The following is a 20777-nucleotide window of genomic DNA, read 5'->3' as shown; positions in this document are numbered from 1 at the left end:
CACAATAAGAGAGGAAACACAAGCAGGGGGAGTGGGAGAAGGAGAAGCAGGCTTCCCACTGAGCAGAGAGTCCAATGCAAAGCTCGAACCCAGGACCATGGGATCACAACCCAAGCTGAAGGCAGGCGCTTAACGACTGAGCCACCCAGGCACCCCAGTTGCCATTATATTTTTAAAACCCAAATAGTATCAGCAGGAACTTTGTCTTTTTTTTTTTTTTTTTTTTTTTAAGATTTTATTTTTAGGTAATCTCTCCACCCAACATGGGGCTCAAACCCACAACTCCGAGATTAAGAATCATACATTTGGGCGCCCGGGTGGCTCAGTGGGTTAAGCCGCTGCCTTCGGCTCAGGTCATGATCTCAGGGTCCTGGGATTGAGTCCCACATCGGGCTCTCTGCTCAGCAGGGAGCCTGCTTCCCTCTCTCTCTCTGCCTGCCTCTCTGCCTACTTGTGATCTCTGTCTGTCAAATAAACAAATAAAACCTTTAAAAAAAAAAAAAAGAATCATACATTCCACTGACTGGGCCAGCCAGGTGGCCCCAGGATCTTTGTCTTTTACATAATTCATAAAATACCTAGCACACTGTAAGTCTTAAAACCTATTACCTATTAAACAGTTTTAAATGATCAGACTATTAGTCATAAGCTGTATCTTCATAATAATGGTTATGTGTATACTTCTGATTTTATTTCAATGAGTTTTAATACTTGCCTGTTCTTCTAACTGCATTTTATTTTCTGTCATCTGTTCTATGAGTTTATCAAGTTTCTTTAAAGATTTAAGGTCACTTCCAACTTCCTTTTCTATAAATGCAGACACATAAGAAGGGAGATCACCATTATCTGTATCTTCATTGACTTGTTCATTTCCAACAAGAGCTGTAATATGCACATCACCTAAAACAAAAGAATATTATTCAACATTACTAAGTACCATGGAGTTAAAAGAAATACAAAAGATATACAAAGCAATATATCTACTTTCAAAAGTCAGTAATTTAAAGAAAACACTATATATGGTATGCATATATATGTTCATGTATATATACATACACCATATACACACATACAAAAATACCAAAATGAATATATATAATACGTATAGATGTATATACATATATGTGGGTTTTTGGATTTTTTACACACACACACACATACACCCAAATGAATAGCTATAAAGTAATCTATCAATCAAGTACTACAAAATGCTTAGGAGCTGAGGAAATTCAGAGGAAGGAAAAATCCTGAGGTATGTCCTAGTAACCATGGGTTTCAACTGATGTTGGCATGACAATGCAGTTATAAGCACATATTAAACTTTTCCAGAAGACTTTTATCTTATGAATCTATTTTATTACTAGAGGAAAAAAAGGTCAAATACTATTTTATGGTTGCGGTTTTTATTACAGTAGTAATATATTTTCAAAATTTGTAAGGAAACAGATAATGTGATCTAGAATAACACCAGAGGACTCTGATTTTAAAATGTTAAAAAAAGGGGCGCCTGGGTGGCTCAGTAGGTTAAAGCCTCTGCCTTTGGCTCAGGTCATGATCCCAGGGTCCTGGGATCAAGCCCCGCATCGGGTTCTCTGCTCTGCAGGGAGCCTGCTTCCTCCTCTCTCTGCCTGCCTCTCTGCCTACTTGTGATCTCTCTCTGTCAAATAAATAAATAAAATCTTTAAAAAAAAAAAATGTTAAAAAAAAGGAAAAAGTATTCAAAGATTTCAAGTATATGAAAAAAAAATTGAAAGGCTGACCAATGAGTAAAAACTCCTCCTTATGTAAGAATAAAAAAGTTTTAGGTGCACCTGGATGGCTCAGTCGGTTAAGCATCTAACTCTTGGTTTCAGCTCAGGTCATGATCTCAGGATCATGAGATTAAGCCCCACATCAGGCTCCATGATCAGTGAGGAGACTTGAGATTCTCTTTCTCCCTCTCCCTTTGCCCCTCCCCTGCTCATGTACATACACACACACTCTCTCTCTCTCTCTCACATAAACAGATAAATCTTTTTAATGTTAAAGATTTATTTATTTATTTATTTGACAGACAGGGATCACAAGGAGGCAGAGAGGCAGGTGGAGAGAGAGGGGAAGCAGGCTCCCTGGGGAGCAGAGAGCCCAATGTGGGGCTCAATCCTAGGACCCTGGGATCATGACCTGAGCCGAAGGCAGAGGCTTTAACCCACTGAGCCACCCAGGTGCCCCTCTTTTTTAAAAAAGTAAATAAATAAATAAATAAATAAATAATTTTTAATTAAAACATTTTTTAATTAAAAATAAATTTAGATTTTTTCAATGCCATTTTTTCAAATGCCATTATACAAAGTAAGATGCCCATGTCAGGAAAAGAAGTATAAAAGGAAGTGTGAAAGAAAACACAAATTACTAAGAAAAACTCAAAATGACAGGTGCAACCACTAATTTTACAGTCTGAAGTGAGACTCCTTCCACAGCAAATAAACTGGACTTGAACTGGGTCATCCAAGTTTATATACACTTATTAAATGTGACGAAAACAGATGACTTGGAACCCTGAGCCATTTCTATGGAGGAGTGGTGGCAGAGGCAGCACGGCCTGTGACGGAGCGAACAATGCCCAGTGAAAACAGGAACACTGTGTAGCTTTGCTCTCACCCCATTTAGCGGGTGGGATTTCCCAAAAAGACCATTCCTCACTCTGACTTGAACACCAATTGTTTCCTGTCAGTTCCAAGTCAGTTTTTCACTCTGCAGGCATCTATACCTTCTTCCACAATCCACAATGTTTCAGAAATAATTAAGTCATTGAAGCTACATTCTCCATTTTTAGTCAAAGAAACAGATTTCTAGTAAACACTTAATCCACTTCAAAGGAAATTAAATCCTCCTCCACTATCCAAAATTTGTGGACCAACAGCACTGCTCCTTTTTTGCAAAGCTTCTCCAGCTCTACCTTCACTGACCGTCTGTGCCCAGCTGCATGTGTCTACACCCCATAGAAATCTGAAGGCCACAGCGGGGTGTCAGCAAGGAAGGCAGGAGTGACGTGATCTGTAGTTGCTACGGAGGCTCTTTCCACTCGAGCCCTGTGTGTTAGATACACTGTTTCTTCTGGGGTATCTGCTGCATGTGCAGGCTGTCCCCCTTTGCTTACTTATGGTACCCCTCTTCCTGGAGAAGGTTAGGAAACTTGGTACAATGGTGGCTGCTTTTCCACAATTTGAATTATTCCACAGACAGAGCTTAAACCCCGTAGATTTGGTAGTACCTACAGATTTTTTTAAAAGGTGGTGGGGGGAGCTTGGGTGGCACAGGTGGTTGAGTATCTGACTCTTGGTTTCAGCTCTGGTGGTGATCTTGGGGGGTGTGAAATCAAAACCCACATCAGGCTCCACACTCAGCAGGGAGTCGGCTTGTCTCTCTCCCATCCCTTCTGCAATACCCCCCAGCTTGTGCTCTTCTCTCTCTCTCAAATAAAGTCTTAAAGAATTTTTTTTTTTTTAATTTGACAGAGAGAGAGAGATCTCAAGTAGGCAGAGAGGCAGGCAGAGATAGAGGGGGAAGCAGGCTCCCTGCTGAGCAGAGAGTCTGATATGGGGCTCGATCCCAAGACCCTGAGATCATGACCTAAGCTGAAGGCAGAGGCTTAACCCACTGAGCCACCCAAGTGCCCTCAAATAAGTAAAATCTTAAAAAAAAAAAAAAAAAAGATAATGTAAGAGGAATAGCCATTGGTCTCTAGATGAAAATAAGTGCTATAAAATAAGGTCCCAGACAAAAAGCAGACTTCCTAGAAACCAAACCTTAGAATAAACCTGAACATACAGTGCATTTCTCTACTTCAGGTTTAACTAAAGGATTTGGTCCTCTCTAAACAAACCATTCATAATGAGTTTATAAACAAATTAAAAGCTTAATTAAACTAGCATATGTTTAATTACAGACTGCAGCAATTTCTAAAAAAGAAAAAAACAGTGTGTGTGCATGAGAGATAAAGCTGGGGGAACAATACAGAGCCTCCTGGGGAGCAATACTGGTTGAACTTCGCCTCTGTTCTTCCTGGAGCTGCCCTTGTAGAACTTGGCTCTTTACCAAAATGGAAGTTTTAAGAAAGCAGCAACGAGGGAAAGGCAAGAGGTTATAATCAGCCTCATTACAAAACAACTATTACTTCTGATAAAATGAAAATATGAATACCTAAAAAAAAGATTCGCCTAAATGCAAAATGTAACTGTCAGATATTCAATTATTTATGTAAAGATTAACAGAACAGGGGCACCTGGGTGGCTCAGTCAATGAAGTGTCTGCCTTTGGCTTAGGTCATGATCTTGGGGTCCTGGAATCGAGCCCCACATCAGGCTACCTACTCAGCGGGGTGTCTGCTTCTCCCTCTGACCCTTCCCCCCCTCATGCTCTGTCTCTCTCTCTCTCTCAAATAAATAAGTAAAATCTTAAAAAAAAAAAAAAAAGATTAACAGAATATATACCAATGTGTTTAGGACTGGGAATGTTCCCCAGCCCTCCAAAACCAAATTTTCCTTTGTTCTATTCAACTTATAAGAATTAAAAGCTTGTTTCTGTGCTATGCGAACCAGCAGCCCACTAGTAAGAAGCAAAACTAGCATAAATCTCTGCCTCAGCTTCCCAACTATAAATGATAACATTTGCCTGGCTTATACTTAAAGGTTATAAACAGTATTAAAGTCCATGTTTCCTGACTCTCAACCCAATTTTCTTATTTTTTTTTTCTCCTTCAAATATGAGCAGAATTGGCTGGCCTCCATCAAATTTTATTAATACAGAAACCCATCTACCATTATGTACAGGAGTCATGGTATCCTCTTTTTATATCCTAAATAAACAAGATTTAAAGATTTTCTTTCTTGGGGCACCTGGGTGGCTTAGTGGATTAAGCCTCTGCCTTCAGCTCAGGTCATGATCCCAGGGTCCTGGGATGGAGCCCCGCATCAGGCTCTCTGCTCAGCAGGGAGCCTGCTTCCTCCTCTCTCTCTCTGCCTGCCTCTCTGCCTACTTGTGATCAATATCAAATAAAAACAAAAAAAATCTTAAAGATTTTCTATCTTCAAAGATTTTATTTAATTATCTCAGAAAGAGAGACAGTGAACAAGTTCAAGCATGAGCTGGGAAAAAGGGCACAGGGAGAAGCAGACCCCTACTGAGCAGAGAGCCTATAGAGGGGCTCCATCCCAGGACTCCTGGATCATGACCTGAGCCGAAGGCAGACACTTAACTGGCTGAGCCAGCCAGGTACTCCTTTAAGTTATATTCCTTTGACATCACCATTTAAATGCAGCATAGTACATTCTTAGTCAAATGACATATTTTTTTTAAAAAATCCATTTATTCATTTATTTGAGAGAGAGCATGAGGCCAGGGGCAGGGGTTGAGATGGGGCAGTGAGAGAGGGAGCGGCAGACTGCCCACTGAGCAGGGAGGCTTAGCCAACCGAGCCATCCAGGTGCCCCAAATGATATTCATGAAGATGACACACTGATGATTTGTGAGACTTTTATGATTCTCTTCTCATTTTTTGTAATGAGCACTCCTAATTGCAAAGAAGTTGACCAAGCCACCAAAGGAGGGACAAGGACAAAGTCTATAGACTGTGTTTTTCATTCTACTAAATGACAGCTCAGCAGGCATCAACTTCCAGGCATCTGAATGGGCAAAGGTGGAAAAGGGAAGGGTTTAACTGAAAGACTAGGGTACTCTCCAATCCTTTTACAAGGGAGCGAAGCTGTGGGAGCTATGCCTGTCAAGGGCTGTGGACTACGATCTTTCCTTCTGAGGCAGACTAGATCAGCGGGCAACGTCAAGGGCAAGCCTAACTCCTAAAGCCATTGCGGTAATGTGGACACCCTTCCTCCTATCACTATTCATTCCTAGACTATTTGCCATGGTCAGAAGAACCAAAACCCTCTGATGAAACAGCTGTTACATGCTCTTCCCTTCCTCCTCTAATTTCACTTCAAATGCCCTTGAAGACTCCTTGATTTCCAAAAGCCTGCCATACTTAGCTCATTAAAGTAAAATGACAAATGTCCATGTCCTTGACATATGCTCCTGTCCTAGGTGGAAAATGGAGGTGCTGACCTTTTTCCTCTTCCTTATCCAGACCAAAACCCAGGAAACAAGTTATCACTTGTCCTCTTCCTCCCACATCAACCTTTTTTTTTTTTTTTTTAAAGATTTATTTATTTATTTGTTTGACAGACAGAGATCACAAGCAGGCAGAGAGGCAGGCAGAGAGAGAGAGGAAGGGAAGCAGGCTCCCTGCTGAGCAGAGAGCCTATAGAGGGGCTCGATCCCAGGACCCTGAGATCATGACCTGAGCCGAAGGCAGCAGCTTAACCCACTGAGCCACCCAGGTGCCCCCCACATCAACTTTTAAAGGAAAATTCACCGAAGGTAGAGTACAACTAAGCAATTACCATTTGACTCCAATTAAAGTGGTGGTCATCTCTCCTAGATCATTAGTCCCTCCAAATTCCTGATGCTTGATAAGTCGATGCTTCATTAAAATGACAGGCAGGCCCGGGGCGCCTGGGTGGCTCAGTGGGTTAAGCCACTGCCTTTGGCTCGGGTCATGATCTCGGGGTCCTGGGATGGAGTCCCGCATCGGGCTCTCTGCTCAGCAGGGAGCCTGCTTCCCTCTCTCTCTCTCTGCCTGCCTCTCCATCTACTTGTGATTAAAAATAATAATAATTAAAAAATAACAGGCAGGCCCTAATTATTCTGAATCCAGTCTGAGGGGCAGCACTGCAGTTATTCCACACCAGACCCTGCACTAAGTAGGGATTAGGAAATGTTTATCTCCAAATCATCCCATATTTTACAATTTTAGAAAGAAAGATATGTATATGATGATACCACTACTGAATACTATGCAAGCATATTGTACAAAAAAGAGAGATTCGTCTAAAAGATAACAGGCTAAGCAAGGCAGTTCGCTGCAGACCCAGGAGGGCTGAGTTTTGGAGAGATGGCTGGGTACAGAATGCTTAGGTGTTTAGAGTCCGCTTACTTTTCTCTTCGACGTCCTTCCTTTCGTCATCACTTTCAGAGCAGCACTAGAAGAACAGGTGTAACGAACACATTAAGACTGAAGAGATGGGTGGCACTCACACAGGATTCCCAGAGGGCATCCACTGGAGCACCAGAGGTCCCAGACTCCCTCCCCTGGGGCCTTCCTGGGGGTCAGGGCCATCTGATGCAGGTGGCCCTTGGGACCACCACTGCCACCACCCCAGGACGGCTGGAGTTACCGCGCCCAGCCTCCAGCGCCACGTCCCTAGAAAGATCTGTCTGTGTCATCTCACTGGGATGGCCAGAGCCACCGCCTCGGGACCAGCTCCCCTGGGAGGTCCGTGCCACCTCACTAGATCAAGCGCTATCTCCCCCGGGCCACGGAAACCACGTCGCCAGGCTGCCAGGGCCACCTTAGAGACACAATCTTCCTTGGGAGATCTGTGCCACCTCACTGGGTCACCGGTGTCCCTTGTCCAGATCACCAGGGCCGCCTCACCGGAGCTGCCGGCGCCTCGCGGATCTCGCCGGCCGGGAGCATCCCGCCTCCGCGCGAGTCCTCAGCTCCACGCGCAGCCAGCGTGGCTTGTAGCGTTCGGGGCCGGCCAGCGGCCACACACCCGCTCAGGCTGCAAGTCTGTGGGGCTGGAAGCCACCGCTACTTCCCCTCCGTCTCTCTGGTTTCTTCCTCTCTTCCCAGAGAGGCCCTGCCCGCGCAGTCGCCAGCCGTGCGCCATAGCTCCCCCTGCTGGCAGGATGCCGGCTCGGCCGCTCAGAAAGTGGACACTGTGCCCCAAGGCTTTCCCGAGAAAGGGGTGGCGTGGGGGTGGCGGTTCTTCTCAACCAGGAAAAAACCTCCACCTCTCTGGGCACTCAGTGGGCCCTTTTAACCTGGAAACTCATAGTTTTTAGTTTGGAGACGTTTTCTTGAACTTTTTGTTGACGACCATTACTTCCCTAACCCCTGTTGGTTTTTCCTTTTGGAACTCTTATTTTTCAGATTTTGGATTCCCTGGAATGGTCCCCGAATTTCTCATTTTTTCTTTCTTATTTTTCATTTCTTTGTCCTTTCCCTTACATTTACTTCTTCTTTCTCAGGATGCTTCTGGAGGTTGTGCTCTACTAAAATGAGAGACTAAACAAAGAAAAAAGAAGACATGGGATATAGGAAACAGAAAATACAATTCAGAAGAAAAATGAATTGAGAGTCCCTGACACCAACCATCACCAGACATGGACTGGTGCAGGTCCAGAAGGCTCCAGGAGAGACTCCTTCAGATTAAACTGATAGAACACCTCAACTATCTAAAATCTTGGGAGGTGGAGATTGAAACAATCATTAAAAAGTTTGGGCTCAGGGGGCCTGGGTGGCTCAGTGGGTTAAGGCCTCTGCCTTCAGCTCAGGTCATGATCCCAGGGTCCTGAGATTAAGCCCCACATCAGGCTCTCTGCTCAGCCGGAAGCCTGCCTCCACCTCTCTCTCTGCCTGCTCCTCTGCCTACTTGTGATTTTTGTCAAATAAATAAAATCTAAAAAATATATATTAAAAAAAAAAAATATATATATATATATATATATTTTAAAGGACAGTATAGGGCACCTGGGTGGCTCAGTCGTTAAGCGTCTGCCTTTAGCTCAGGTTATGATCCCAGGGTCCTGGGATCCAGTCCTGTGTCAGGCTCCCTGATCAGCAGGAAGCCTGCTTCTTATTCTCCCACTCCCCCTGCTTGTGTTCCCTTTCTCACTGTGCCACTCTCTCAGATAAATTAAGTAAAATCTTTAGAAAAAGAAGAGAAGAAAGGACAGTATAACTAGATTGAGTAGATAAAGAGTTGAAAGTGTGGTGGGGTTGGGGGAGGCATGGGTAAAGGAAGAAAAGTTAAATCCTCATCTTCCATTTAGTGAAGTCAATAGATAATGCTTGAAAGTGAAAATTTGAGAAATAGCAATGCAAATATATATATATATATATATATATATATATTTTTTTTTTTGCAATGTTAACATTTTATATAGAGAAATGAAGGTAAATATCACAATAGCAGTTGAAAGAGGCAACATGAGGACACTGGGTGGCTCAGTCGGTTAAGTGCCTGACTTGTGGTTTTGGCTCAGGTCATGACCTCAGGGTTGTGGGATTGAGCCCCACCACAGGCATCATGCTCAGCGGGGATCCTGCTCAGGATTCCTTCTCTCCTTCTCCCTCTGCCCCTTCCCCTCTAAAATAAATAAATAAGTCTTTTTAAAAGGGTCAAATGAGGGAGGACTGGATGGCCCAGTAGGTTCAGTGTCTGCCTTCGGCTTAGGTCATGTTCGCAGGGTCTTGGGATTGAGTTCTGCATTGGGCTCCCTGCTTGTCAGGGAGCCTGCTTCTGGATTCTTCTGCCTGCCACTCCCCCTGCTTGTACTCTGTCTCTCTCTCTCTCTCTCTCTCTCTAACAAATAAATAAAGTCTTTAAATAAATAAATAACAATTAAAAAGAGACATGACTGTCTTTGAGGAGGGGAAAATTGATAAGGAGGGGGTGGGGGTACAGCCTTTTCTCTTTCATTGCAAATTATAAGATTTCTACAGAACTTGCATAACTGATAAAACATGCATAACTGATAAAAATAAAAACATTAAAGGGGAAAAAAGATTGCTCTAAACTCCAATTTTTGCTTCTGAAGAATTCACTTTCTGGTAACGGAAATAGAAATAAAAATAATTTAAGATTGGATGCCGTAGGCTCAATAACAGAAATGTTTGCAGTGACTGAGGGAGCACAAAAAACAATCAACTACTATCTGGGGAGTGGAGAGAGGCCATCTAAAATGGACAGAATAGGGCGCCTGGGTGGCTCAGTGGGTTAAGCCGCTGCCTTCGGCTCGGGTCGTGATCTCAGGGTCCTGGGATCGAGTCCCGCATCGGGCTCTCTGCTCAGCAGGGAGCCTGCTTCCCTCTCTCTCTCTCTGCCTGCCTCTCTGCCTACTTGTGATCTCTGTCTGTCAAATAAATAAATAAAATATTTAAAAAAAAAAAAATGGACAGAATACTTGGCAATAATAAGTATAAACAAGAGATACATTGTGTGTGTTACACACTTAGCAATACATAGTGCTGGTGTGGGTTAAAAGCAGGATCCTGAAAAATATACAGAACATACATGTTTCAAATGTAATTTGAAAGTCAAGGAGAACATTAAATTGTTAAATGATTGTTAGAGGAAGTTGGAGTTTGGGACAGGCTTTGAACGCTTCTGTATTATTTTAAGTATAAAAGCTAATAAAGAGGGATGCCTGGGTGGCTCAGCTGTTTAAGTGGCTGCCTTCCACTCAGGTCATAATCCCAGTGTCCTGCTCCTTGCTTGGCAGGGAGCCTGCTTCTCCCTCCCCCTCTGCCTACCACTCTGTCTGCCTGTGCTCGCGCGCTCTCTCTCTAACAAATAAATAAAATCTTAAAAAAAAAAATCCAGTAAAGAGCTGCCATTTTGAAAAACAAAACTAAAAATACATGTTTCAGTTGGACCTTGTCTAAGGCAGTTCAGGCTAAAAATGCAAAAAGGGTAAGTTTTGGCCATGGACCTAGCTAACAGCTAAAGGAATGTAGACATTCTTTCCTTCTATGTGCATTTATGAGGATTTGGGCCACAAACTCAGAGAAGACACTGTTTGAAGTATACAAAAATTTAACGTTTGGGATCAAAGTTTTACTGAGGCTGTGGTAAAAATATTTGCAGTTGCTCTCACTGGAACATTAACCTATGAATTAGCCATAGCCAGAGGACATGTGCTTATATATGCATTAGAGACAAAACAGTCCATGGTACTGTACTTAATTGAGATGACTACTCGGAGACAGGCAATATAGAATCCTACCAGTCTGAGTAAATTGTCCATACTGAGTATGGATAATGTACACCTAGATTTTAAAAACAAGTCTACAGATACTATAGAAAACAATGTGGGGGTTGTTCAAAAAACATTAAAAATAGAATTACCGGGGCGCCTGGGTGGCTCAGTGGATTAAGCCGCTGCCTTCGGCTCGGGTCATGATCTCAGTGTCCTGGGATCGAGCCCCGCATCGGGCTCTTTGCTCAGCGGGAGCCTGCTTCTCTCTCTCTCTCTCTCTCTCTCTCTCTGCCTGACTCTCCGCCGACTTGTGATCTCTCTCTCTGTCAAATAAATAAATAAAATCTTAAAAAAAAAAAAAATAGAATTACCATATGATACATCAGTTCTGCTTCTGGGTACATGCCACAAAAAATTGAAAGCAAGGTCTCCAATAGTTATTGGAACACCCACATTCATAGCAGCATTATTCACAATAACCAAAAGATGGAAGCAATCCAAGTGACGAGAGGTGACAAATGTGGTTATATAATATGTAATGGGATATTATTCAGCCTTAAAAAGGAAGGAAATTCCGACACATGTCACAATATGGATGAACAGTAAGGAAATAAGGCAGTCACGAGGGAACATATACTGTATGATTTCCACTTACGTGAGATACCTACAGTTGTAAAATTTACCCAGACGAAAAGTAGAATGGTGGTTGCCATGGCTAAAAGTAGGGACAATGGAGTTGTTATTTCCTGGGTAGAGAGTTTCAGCGTTGCAAGATGAAAAGAGTTCTAGAGATGGACGGTTTCTCAACAGTGTGAATGTACTTAATGCCACTGAACACTGAATTGTACACTTGACCATGGTTAAAATGGTAATTTTAAAAAAATATTTTATTTATTTATTTGACGGACAGAGATCACAAGTAGGCAGAGAGTCAGGCAGAGAGAGAGATGAGAGAGAGAGAGAGAGAGAGGGAGAAGCAGGCCTCCTGCCAAGCAGAGAGCCCCATGTGGGCCTGGATCCCAGGAGCCTGTGATCAGGACCTGAGGCAAAGGCAGAGGCTTTAACCCACTGAGCCACCCAGGCGCCCCACCATGGTTAAAATGGTAAATTTTATGTTGTATGTACTTTACCACAATTAAAAAAAAAAGAACTCGGAAATAACGCCGATTTTTCACTAAGGATTGAGATCTGGCAAAATATTGAATGTGCAAAAGCTATTCGAGGTCCCGGTTTGGTTGCTAATGTGTGCTATTCGAACAGCATGGAAGGAGTAATGGGTTTGCTTTTTCTTCTCACAGAAGCACAAACTTGCTAAAGATCAGTTTTCCTGAAGCAGATCCTATGGGGGAGCCATCAAGCCGAAGGGGTAAATCGAAGAAGTGGGAAAATGGTTCTGTTGGATTCTCTGCACTTTGGAGGAAATTATATATAGAACCCGAATAGAATATAGTCCCTGAAGTTACTATTTTCGTTGTTAGTTGCGTGTGGAGAACACAAAAGGTCCTTAACTATGTAGAAAAAACCCTTATAGTAAGGCCATGGCCACTTTAAAGGTCCTAAAGGCAGTGTAAAGCACTCTTCGGTGCACGATGAAATTACTGTTTACTGGGCTCAAAGCCCAGGCGAATGGGCCTCAGCAAGCTCCCCACCCCGCAGCCTGCCAGGCCTCAAGGGACCAGCGAGATCCAGCTCCGCGAGGCCTCTGGGACACTAGGCTGCAGAAAGGGGGCGGGGTCTCGCCGAGAGAGCCCGGCGCGGGGGCGGGGCCTCCGGCGAAGACCGGGCTCCGCCCCGGGGGTGGGGCCGACCAGCGGCGGCGCGTCGCTGCGCGGCACGTGTGAGAGCTCGGCCCCCGGCGAGTCCACGCGCGCGCTCCGCGGCGCAGGGGCTGAAGACGCTGGCCGCGCTGCCTATGTCGGGACGCCCCCGCAGCTGGCTCTTCCGAGTGGCGTTCGCCGCCGCCGCCCTCCTGCGCCCGGAGCAGCGCGCCCGCCCCCTCGCCGCCCGGCCGGTGCCGCGCCCGCGCTCCCAGGCCCCGGGTAAGTGCGTGGCCTCGCCGCAGCCCCCGGGCTCCGCGGCTAGCCGACGGCCCGGCCCCAGGGCCTCGCCCTGAGGGGCAGTGCAGACTGGGAAGGCGTCCCGGCCGCGGCCTGAGCCCCCGGAGCGCCCGCGGTGCCTCCTTTACGGACAGTGCCCGCGAGAGCGCGGTTGGAGCCGGCGGTCCTGCTCCCGCGGTGCCAGCCCCGCCCCCCCTCCCGGGGCCGGACGGCAGGGGGCGCCGCGCTCTCCCGCCTCCCCGCGCGGCTCGCAGCCCGCGGGCCCAGGCCCCTCTCCTCCCTTTCTTCGTCCGGGACGCTCCCTAAACTCTTCTCGCTGGGGAGAAAACCGGCCTGTATCCCGGAGCCTTAAGGGCTCGGGTATTTCGCGGGGCCGGTCTTCTGCGGGGTGAAGCCCACGTGCTTTGTCCTCGTTTTCATCCATCACTGCTTACTGCGAGCCTCCTGCACGCCAGGCAGGCACTCAGCTGCTGCTTTAGTACACGTTGCCCAGAGTAGGAGCGAACAAGTTGGGGCCGAAGAGTCCTATCTCCAGCCCTCCGCCGGGTCCGCGTTCAGTGAGTGGATGTTGTAGGGGCTGCTGTGCTTGTTGAAAACTCATCCGTGCTGCGTCCTTACCGCCAGCCCAGCACTGAGAGGTTTGGAAGGACATCCTTATTGCCTGGGTTATTAGCGCCTGCCAGGAAGTAGGCTTTGGAGAGTTCCGTTTGTCACGTATTTGATCGCGCTGTCAGACCACTTTTTTTTTTTTCCCGAAAATACAGGATTATGAAGGGTTTTTGTTTCAAGTCTCCAGTCTGATCTGTGAAAACAGGTATCCCCCATTGGTTTGGGGATGCCTTGACAGTGGAGGGGTCTGTCAAAAAGAAGCCAGTACACTCATATTGAAAAGGGGACGGATAGGCAGTGATTATGTTCAGTCATTAGGCAAGTAGCCAACAATCTGTATATATTAATTTAACAACTTTTGTTTTATGTGTGTGTTTATTTTGTTTTTTAAAATACTTTATTTGACAGAGAGCACAAGCAGGGGGAGCAGTAGGGAGAGGGAAAAGGAGAAGCAGGCTCCCTGCTGATCAGAGAGCCCAATGTAGGGCTCAATCCCAGGACCCTGGGATCATGACCTGAGCTGAAGGCAGATGCTTAACCCACTGAGCCACCCTGGGACCCCTAACCTTTTGCACATAACTTTTGGTGGAAGCTGGGGTGATACGGGTATTAATAAAACAGCTTTTACCACCAAATAGGAGACAGAAATTAGTCTAGCTGATCTGTTGACGAAGTTTGCTCCTGACTCAGGTCCTTTACCTGTGCCAGTCCCACTGCCTGGAACTCACCCCACAGGCATCTCTTCCTGTCTAGTTCTTCCTTCCAGTCGAGGTTCAAAGGACATCTACTTAGAGATGTTCACTAAATAGCACTCCTCTTCCTCTCCTTCCCTTTACTGTGCTTTATTTATAATTCTGCATGCATATTTCTGAGAGATTATTACTTTATTCATTGATATATCCTTAAGTAAATGTAAACTTAGGGCAAGAAATTGTCCCTTTTCCCCCCTGTGCTTAGACTAGTGGCAGACTTATAAGGGATCCACAGATATTTGTGGAATTAATGAATCTGATGGACTTAATGATTTTGCATGTTAGAGTGTAGTGTGTGTTCTGCCCTGGGGAAAGGGTTGTTTATTGTGAGCTAAAGGGATTATTGACAGTTTGCAGAGGATGGATGCGTTTAAAAAGTGGATGTTGTATTCTGAACATAGAATTAAGACTAATATGGCTTTTTTAAGATGTTCACTTTGCAGGAAATATGTTAACGGACTATCAGTGTTGTATTACAATTTTGAGAATGCTAAACATTCTTATTGGTGAATCTAATCTTAATGAAAAAGACTTTAAAATATTGTTAAGGGGTGCCTGGGTGGCTTAATGGGTTAAAGCCTTTGCCTTTGGCTCAGGTCATGATCCCGGGGTCCTAGGATCAAGCCCCACATCAGGCTCTCTGCTCGGCAGGGAACCTACTTCCCCCACCTCCCTACCTGCCTCTCTGCCTGCTTGTGATCTCTCTCTCTCTGTCAAATAAATAAATAATCTTTTAAAAAATTATTTAAAAAATTGTTAAAATCTAATATTCCTCATCTCATTTGGGTCATTTGGAGTATAAAAGAGACAAAACCCCATTTTTTAGTACTGTATTCAAAAAATTTTGTAGGACTTTGACGTTCATTGGAAAGTATCAGTAGATTCTTTCTCTTCTTGGTTCCAGGATCAAGCTTCTGGTCTATATTACTTGACTGTGACTATATTGCTTGACTATTGTTCTGGATTGTGTATTTGTGCAGCATAACATTTTTTTTTAAAAAAACTTTGTTTTAAAGATTTTACTTTTATTTGGCAGAGGAAGAGAGAGCAAGAGCAGGAACACAAGCAGGGGGAGTGGGAGAGGGAGAAGTAGGCCCCCCGCAGAGCAGGAAGCCCAATGCATCTGATCCCATAACGCTGGGATCACAACCCCAGCTTAAGGCAGACAAGCTGAAGGCAGACGCTTAACAACTGAGCCACCCAGATGCCCCTAAAAACTTTTTTTAAATACCATTAAAAAAACTCCTGAAGCTGTACCCTCCACCCTTCCTCCCCTTCTTAAAAAGCCAGTCATTTTTTCCAGCTGTGAGGTACAGTGCTTGAATATTTATATTTGGATTTTCCTGAATGCAAAACTGATTTCCTTAGGAAAATCATACTGGGGCAGTCCGGGTGATTTTATCTTTCTGCTTGAATCCTTCCCAGCCTCTTCCATGTTCAGAGGATCTGCTCCCTCCCTCCTTCCATTTAAAAATTATATTGCATTTTAGTCTCCCCTTCTATGTAGTTCCTGCTTATGAAAATGGCACTAATTTGAGTTTGCTCTCTCCTAGTCCAGAAGTTTGCACAGCTGTTCTAGTTAAATAAGTTTTTATCTTCTAGGCCCAGTGAAAGAACTTAGCCAAAAAAAAAAAAAAAAAAAATATATATATATATATATATATATATATACACACACACACATATATATAATATATAAAATATACATATACATTTAATATATAAAATATACATATATTTTAAGATTTTATTTATTTATTTATTTGGGAGAGAGAGAGTGCCCATGTGTGTGCGTGCTAGGGTAAGAAGGGGGAGGGTCAGAGGGAGACGCAGACTCCCTGCCGAACAGGGATCCTGATGCAGATCGGATTGAGTCTGGGGAGTCCAGGATCATGACCTGAGCCGAAGGCAATTGCTTAAACAACTGAGCCACCCAAGTGCCAGCAAAATATATATTAACAGATTTATAGATATTGATGCTATGTATACTTTAATAATTAATGCCTGTGAAAGAGCCATTGGCTAAAACAAATGAAAACTATGATTTAATTGGGAACACAAAAGTTGTCTTTACAGTAAAACATAATAAGAAAAAGAGATTAGACAAGTATCTACAAGTATCAAGGAAAAAACTGCCAAAGAATATTAAAGGCCTGTTTATTTGGTGCTGTTGGCAGTGCTATGAGGGTCTCTTAAAATTAAATGGTATTTGAATGAGGAAACCATGTTTAATCATTAGCCCAGAGAACAAAAGAAGCATAAGAAGCTTTGTTTTTTCCCCAGACTCAGCAGTACAGCTCTGCTGTGTAAACCATCCATAATAAATATTAATGACCAACAGTTGACTGGGAACAGCTATTATAGACCTCTGAGCAAATCATCATTTTTCAGCCTTACAGAGAAAGAAACTCAGCCTGTACAGAGAAAGAAACTCAACCCCCAGACTGGGTTGAAACCAGTGGGTGATACTTCATATGCATGATCTGCCTATATTCTTATTCCGGGGATGGCATAACAGTGCTGTTCTAAACCTTCTGGAACTGTCTGCATGAAATCACTGATATGGGCAGAGGGAAGAGCAAGGAGTTGGGCTGATGACCACATTCTGACCTTGGTGGTAACATCCCCTGAGGTAAGAGGTGTAAGGTGGGAAACGCTGAGATCAGTTTAGGGCATGTTGAATTTGAGCATTTGGTCAGCTCTTCCAAGCTGGGTAAGCTGGAGCCAGAGCTGTAATCTCTGGGGTACCCCCCCTCCCCGCAGGCCATAGGGTCAAGGAGAGGCCTCAGTGCGTTCCGCGTGCACACTCTGCAGTTGCTTAGCTGTCCTCACTGTTACTTTGGGCCCCCAGGCAATGTAGGAAGTTGGAAAGGGGTCTCGGCTGGACGAATTGGAGCTGGGAACAAGATGGGTGGGAAGCTAGAGATGCCCCCATTTAAGTGGCAGCAGAGAAGGAAGGGGAAAGAGCAGCTTGAGAGTCAGGAGAAGGGCAAGGAGTAGAAGCAGGATTTCAAGGAAGGGAAGCAGTGAACCATGTCCCTTTGGGAAAAGATGTCAGTTAGAGCCAGGATGGCACAGCTGTGGTTTGGGCACAAGGACGCCATCACGGAACTTTAAAGAAACAATTGGATTGGCGTGTTGGAGGAAGAAGCTGGATCTTCCCTCGAAGGAATGTTAGCCCCACAAAAGTGGGGCAGTAATTTGATTTGCTACAGTGTCTTTTTGTGGTGTAGGGTGCAGGGTGCCTGGTGCAGGGTGCTCGGTGTTTGTGGAGGGGGTGGAGTGAGTGTTCAAGTGACCATGGATTCTTTTAAGAGGGTTGCTGTATTTAGGGAAGTGGTTCTGATAAGGTAATCTCCGTTTTCTTTGTGGATGGCCAGCAGGACTCAGAGAAGCCTGTCCCGACCTGGGATGGCTGTCGTTAAGAGAAGAACTCTCCTTACCGGGTGTGGTTTTCTCCAGCAGCAACAAGGAGCACAGACGGAGGCAGTAGGGTTGTTACTTGCTTGGGGTCTAGCAGGGATCATGGAGCAGGACCAAGGAGCAGGAGTGTCGAGTGGTGGCTCACAGATACTAAGGCTTGGGGCACTTGAGGAAGTGAGGGTGGAGGAGACAGTTTCTTGGAACTGGTCGGAAGAGCAGGTGATGACAGAGGGTGGGACAGAAGAGGGGAAAACATCAGTGGCTTGATTGGAACAGAATAGTTTGTGTATCTCTTTCTACTTTGTAGGCTTGAAATTTCTTGTAAAAAAAACAAAAGCTCAAAGTAGAAGTTGTTTTGTTACCATCACTTAGTTTCAGTAATTACCTACCTGGTTTCAAATATATACCTTTTCCACTTCCATTCATCACTGGTAAATTATCCTGAAGCAAATTCTAGACTTCATAATTTTCAACCATAAATATTTCACTTTGTATCTTTAAAACATAAGAATTCTATTTTTAATGTAACCACAGTAACGTAATTGTACCTTAAAAAGTTGACAGTACTGGGGCCTGTGGGTGGCTTAGTCAGTGAAGTGTCCAACTCTTGTCTGACTCTTGATTTTGGCTAAGGTCATGATTTCAGGGTCTTGGGATAGAGACCTATGTAGGGTTCCACGTGGGCGGGGAGTCTGCTTAAGGGTCTCCCTGTCCCTCTTCCTCTGCATACTCTCACATACAAATGCTCTCTCTTAAAAAAAAAAAAAATGATAATACTACCTAATGTCATCAAATATCACCAGTATTTCTGCATCCCTGATTGTCCTAAACAGTTTTTTAAATAGTTGACTTATTTAAAGAAGAATCCACTCATTGCATTTCTTTTTAAGTTTATCTGTTAAGTTCCCCTCCCTTTTTTCCCCTTTGTTGTTTATTAGTGAAAGAATTGTCTTTGTCCTTGTAGTGTTCCACATTCAGAATTTTGCTAGTTCCTCCCTGTGGTAGGGTTTAAAACCTTCTGTCTCTGTATGCCATCTAACCTACCAACTAGACATCGAGTTCCAGTCAGTAAGAATGCTTCACAGAGGGGCGCCTGGGTGGCTCAGTCGGTTAAGGGTCTGCCTTAGGCTCAGGTCATGGTCCCGGGTCTTGGGATAGAGCCCCGCATCGGGTGTCCCTGCTCAGCGGGAAGCCTGCTTCTCCCTCCCCCACTTCCTGCTGTGTTCCTGCTCTGGTTGCCTCTCTCTGTCAAATAAATAAGTAAGTAAGATTAAAAAAAAAAGAAGAAGAATATTTCACAGATGATATAGCACGTGCTTTCAGGGGCTTGCGGTGTGTCTGGTTGTCTGTCTGTTGTGATGTTAGTGGCCATTCATGGTGGCTGGTTGTTCAGACCCACTCTTTCCTTAGAGATTTGCTATTTAGTGTGTCTTTGATCTCTGTAGGTGAGGAACAGTTTCAGACCTGTTGCACGAAGTCTACAGAAGATCCAGGGAGAGCTCATGAGCAGTCATCTCCCTATATAATTAACATAGGAAAACTTTTATTTTTATTTCACCAAGAGTACCAAGTAAGATCAATAAATGTATTTATTTTGATTGCCACATGTTACCCGGCTGGCAAGCTGCTCAGTACTGGGAAGTATGTATGGCTTCTTAGACTTTCCTTTATTACATTATGTGTAGGCTGGTTAAATGATAATCTGTGTTGTTTAAATTGTGGCAAAATACACATAACATGTAACATTAGTTTATTCATTTATTTTTATTTCTTATTTTTTTATCTATTTTTTATTTTTATTTATTTATTTTTTTTTAGATTTTTTTTTAAATTTATTTATCAGAGAGAGAGAGGGGGAGAGAGCGAGCACAGGCAGACAGAATGGCAGGCAGAGGCAGAGGGAGAAGCAGGCTCTCTGCAGAGCAAGGAGCCCGATGTGGGACTCATTCCTAGGATGCTGGGATCATGACCTGAGCCGAAGGCAGCTGCTTAACCAACTGAGCCACCCAGGCGTCCCTATTTTTTTATTTTTTTGACAGACAGAGATCACAAGTAGATAGAGAGGCAGGCAGAGAGAGAGGGGGAAGCAGGCTCCCTGCTGAGCAGAGAGCCCGATATGGGGCTCCATCCCAGGACCCTGGGATCATGACCTGAGCCGAGGGCAGAGGCTTTAACCCCCTGAGCCACCCAGGCATCCCAGTTTATTCATTTTTTTTATAAGATTTTATTTGTTTAATTGAGAGTGATCATAAGTGGGAGGAGGGGCAGAGGGAGAGGCAGACTCCCCGCTGAGCAGGGAGCCCAGCGCAAGGCTGGATTCCAGCACCCAGGGATCCTGACGTGAGCCAAAGGCAGACCCTTAACCAACTGAGCCACCCATGTGCCCCATCTAATTCATTTTGAAGCATACAGTTCAACAGTGTTACACACATTCACACTGTTGTGCAACCAGTATGCGGAGCTCATTCTAATCATGCAAAACTGAAACTCTGTACCCAGTAAGCAACTCTGCATCCCCTTTGCTTTTTATTTTTCATATGGTACAAGTATGCATTCATGTCAGTAAGTGTATTTATGCACTATTTTTGTTTAATGAGTTTTTTGAAAGGATAATAATCTTTGTGAAACAAAGTTCAAGTGGCCTGACTGCGGTTTTCAGTAAAAACAGCAGGTCACCCTGTTGTGCTCAGCCACCCATACCATGTCCTAGAAGTAACCACCTTTCCCAGTTTCTATTCACACTGTTTCGACTTATTGTTTTGAAAGACCCCTCTCCCCTTGCTAAAGGCTTGATTAAGTAACCTATTGTCCCCATAGCCGGATGGCAACACATATCAGGATGTCTATGGTCAACCGGCCTGTCAAAAGGGAAGACAAATGAGAAACAGAGTGTACCTGGGACTTTCCAGAGTGCTGAGGCAAGGCCCACCAGAACAAACGGCTGAGTCCTTGCCTTGAACCCAACGCCTGACTATGCTTGATTTAAATTAACCAATCAGATCCTGTAACCATGCATCTGCTTCTGTAAGCTCGCTTCCCGCCACCCCAACCCTGCCCTATATAATCTGCTCCC

General features: G+C 44.4%; 2 protein-coding genes across 5 annotated transcripts in view; one reads left to right on the top strand and one right to left on the bottom strand.

The window, feature by feature from the left end:
* The window catches only part of RINT1 (RAD50 interactor 1), a 34701-nt gene extending 26971 nt beyond the window's left edge, over positions 1 to 7730 (bottom strand). Inside the window, exons 1-3 of one of the 3 annotated variants that reach the window (XR_014300839.1) lie at positions 7532 to 7721; positions 7031 to 7076; positions 716 to 900 (exon numbers count right to left, since the gene is read on the bottom strand). Coding sequence is in view for 2 of the 3 variants with exons in the window: in XM_082691883.1 (XP_082548009.1) it covers positions 716 to 900; positions 7031 to 7076; positions 7532 to 7573 (273 nt within the window). In the remaining variant the exon portion in view is untranslated. Of the gene's footprint in view, positions 1 to 715; positions 901 to 7030; positions 7077 to 7445 lie in introns of all 3 variants that reach the window. The other 2 variants (XM_082691883.1, XM_082691884.1) reach the window with 2 other exon arrangements.
* Positions 7731 to 12671: 4941 nt separating this feature from the next.
* Positions 12672 to 20777, top strand: part of PUS7 (pseudouridine synthase 7) — a 61087-nt gene continuing 52981 nt past the window's right edge. Inside the window, exon 1 of one of the 2 annotated variants that reach the window (XM_082691901.1) lies at positions 12672 to 12902. In XM_082691901.1, coding sequence (XP_082548027.1) covers positions 12776 to 12902 — 127 coding nt within the window. In that variant the 5' untranslated portion in view covers positions 12672 to 12775. Of the gene's footprint in view, positions 12903 to 13148; positions 13559 to 20777 lie in introns of those variants that run through there. The other variant, XM_082691900.1, reaches the window with a different exon arrangement.

This window comes from Mustela nivalis (genome assembly GCF_964662115.1).
Source record: "Mustela nivalis genome assembly, chromosome: 12".
Classification (NCBI taxonomy): domain Eukaryota; kingdom Metazoa; phylum Chordata; class Mammalia; order Carnivora; family Mustelidae; genus Mustela; species Mustela nivalis.
Note: the sequence above shows the minus strand (reverse complement) of the source record. Positions and strands in the feature narration are given on the sequence as shown.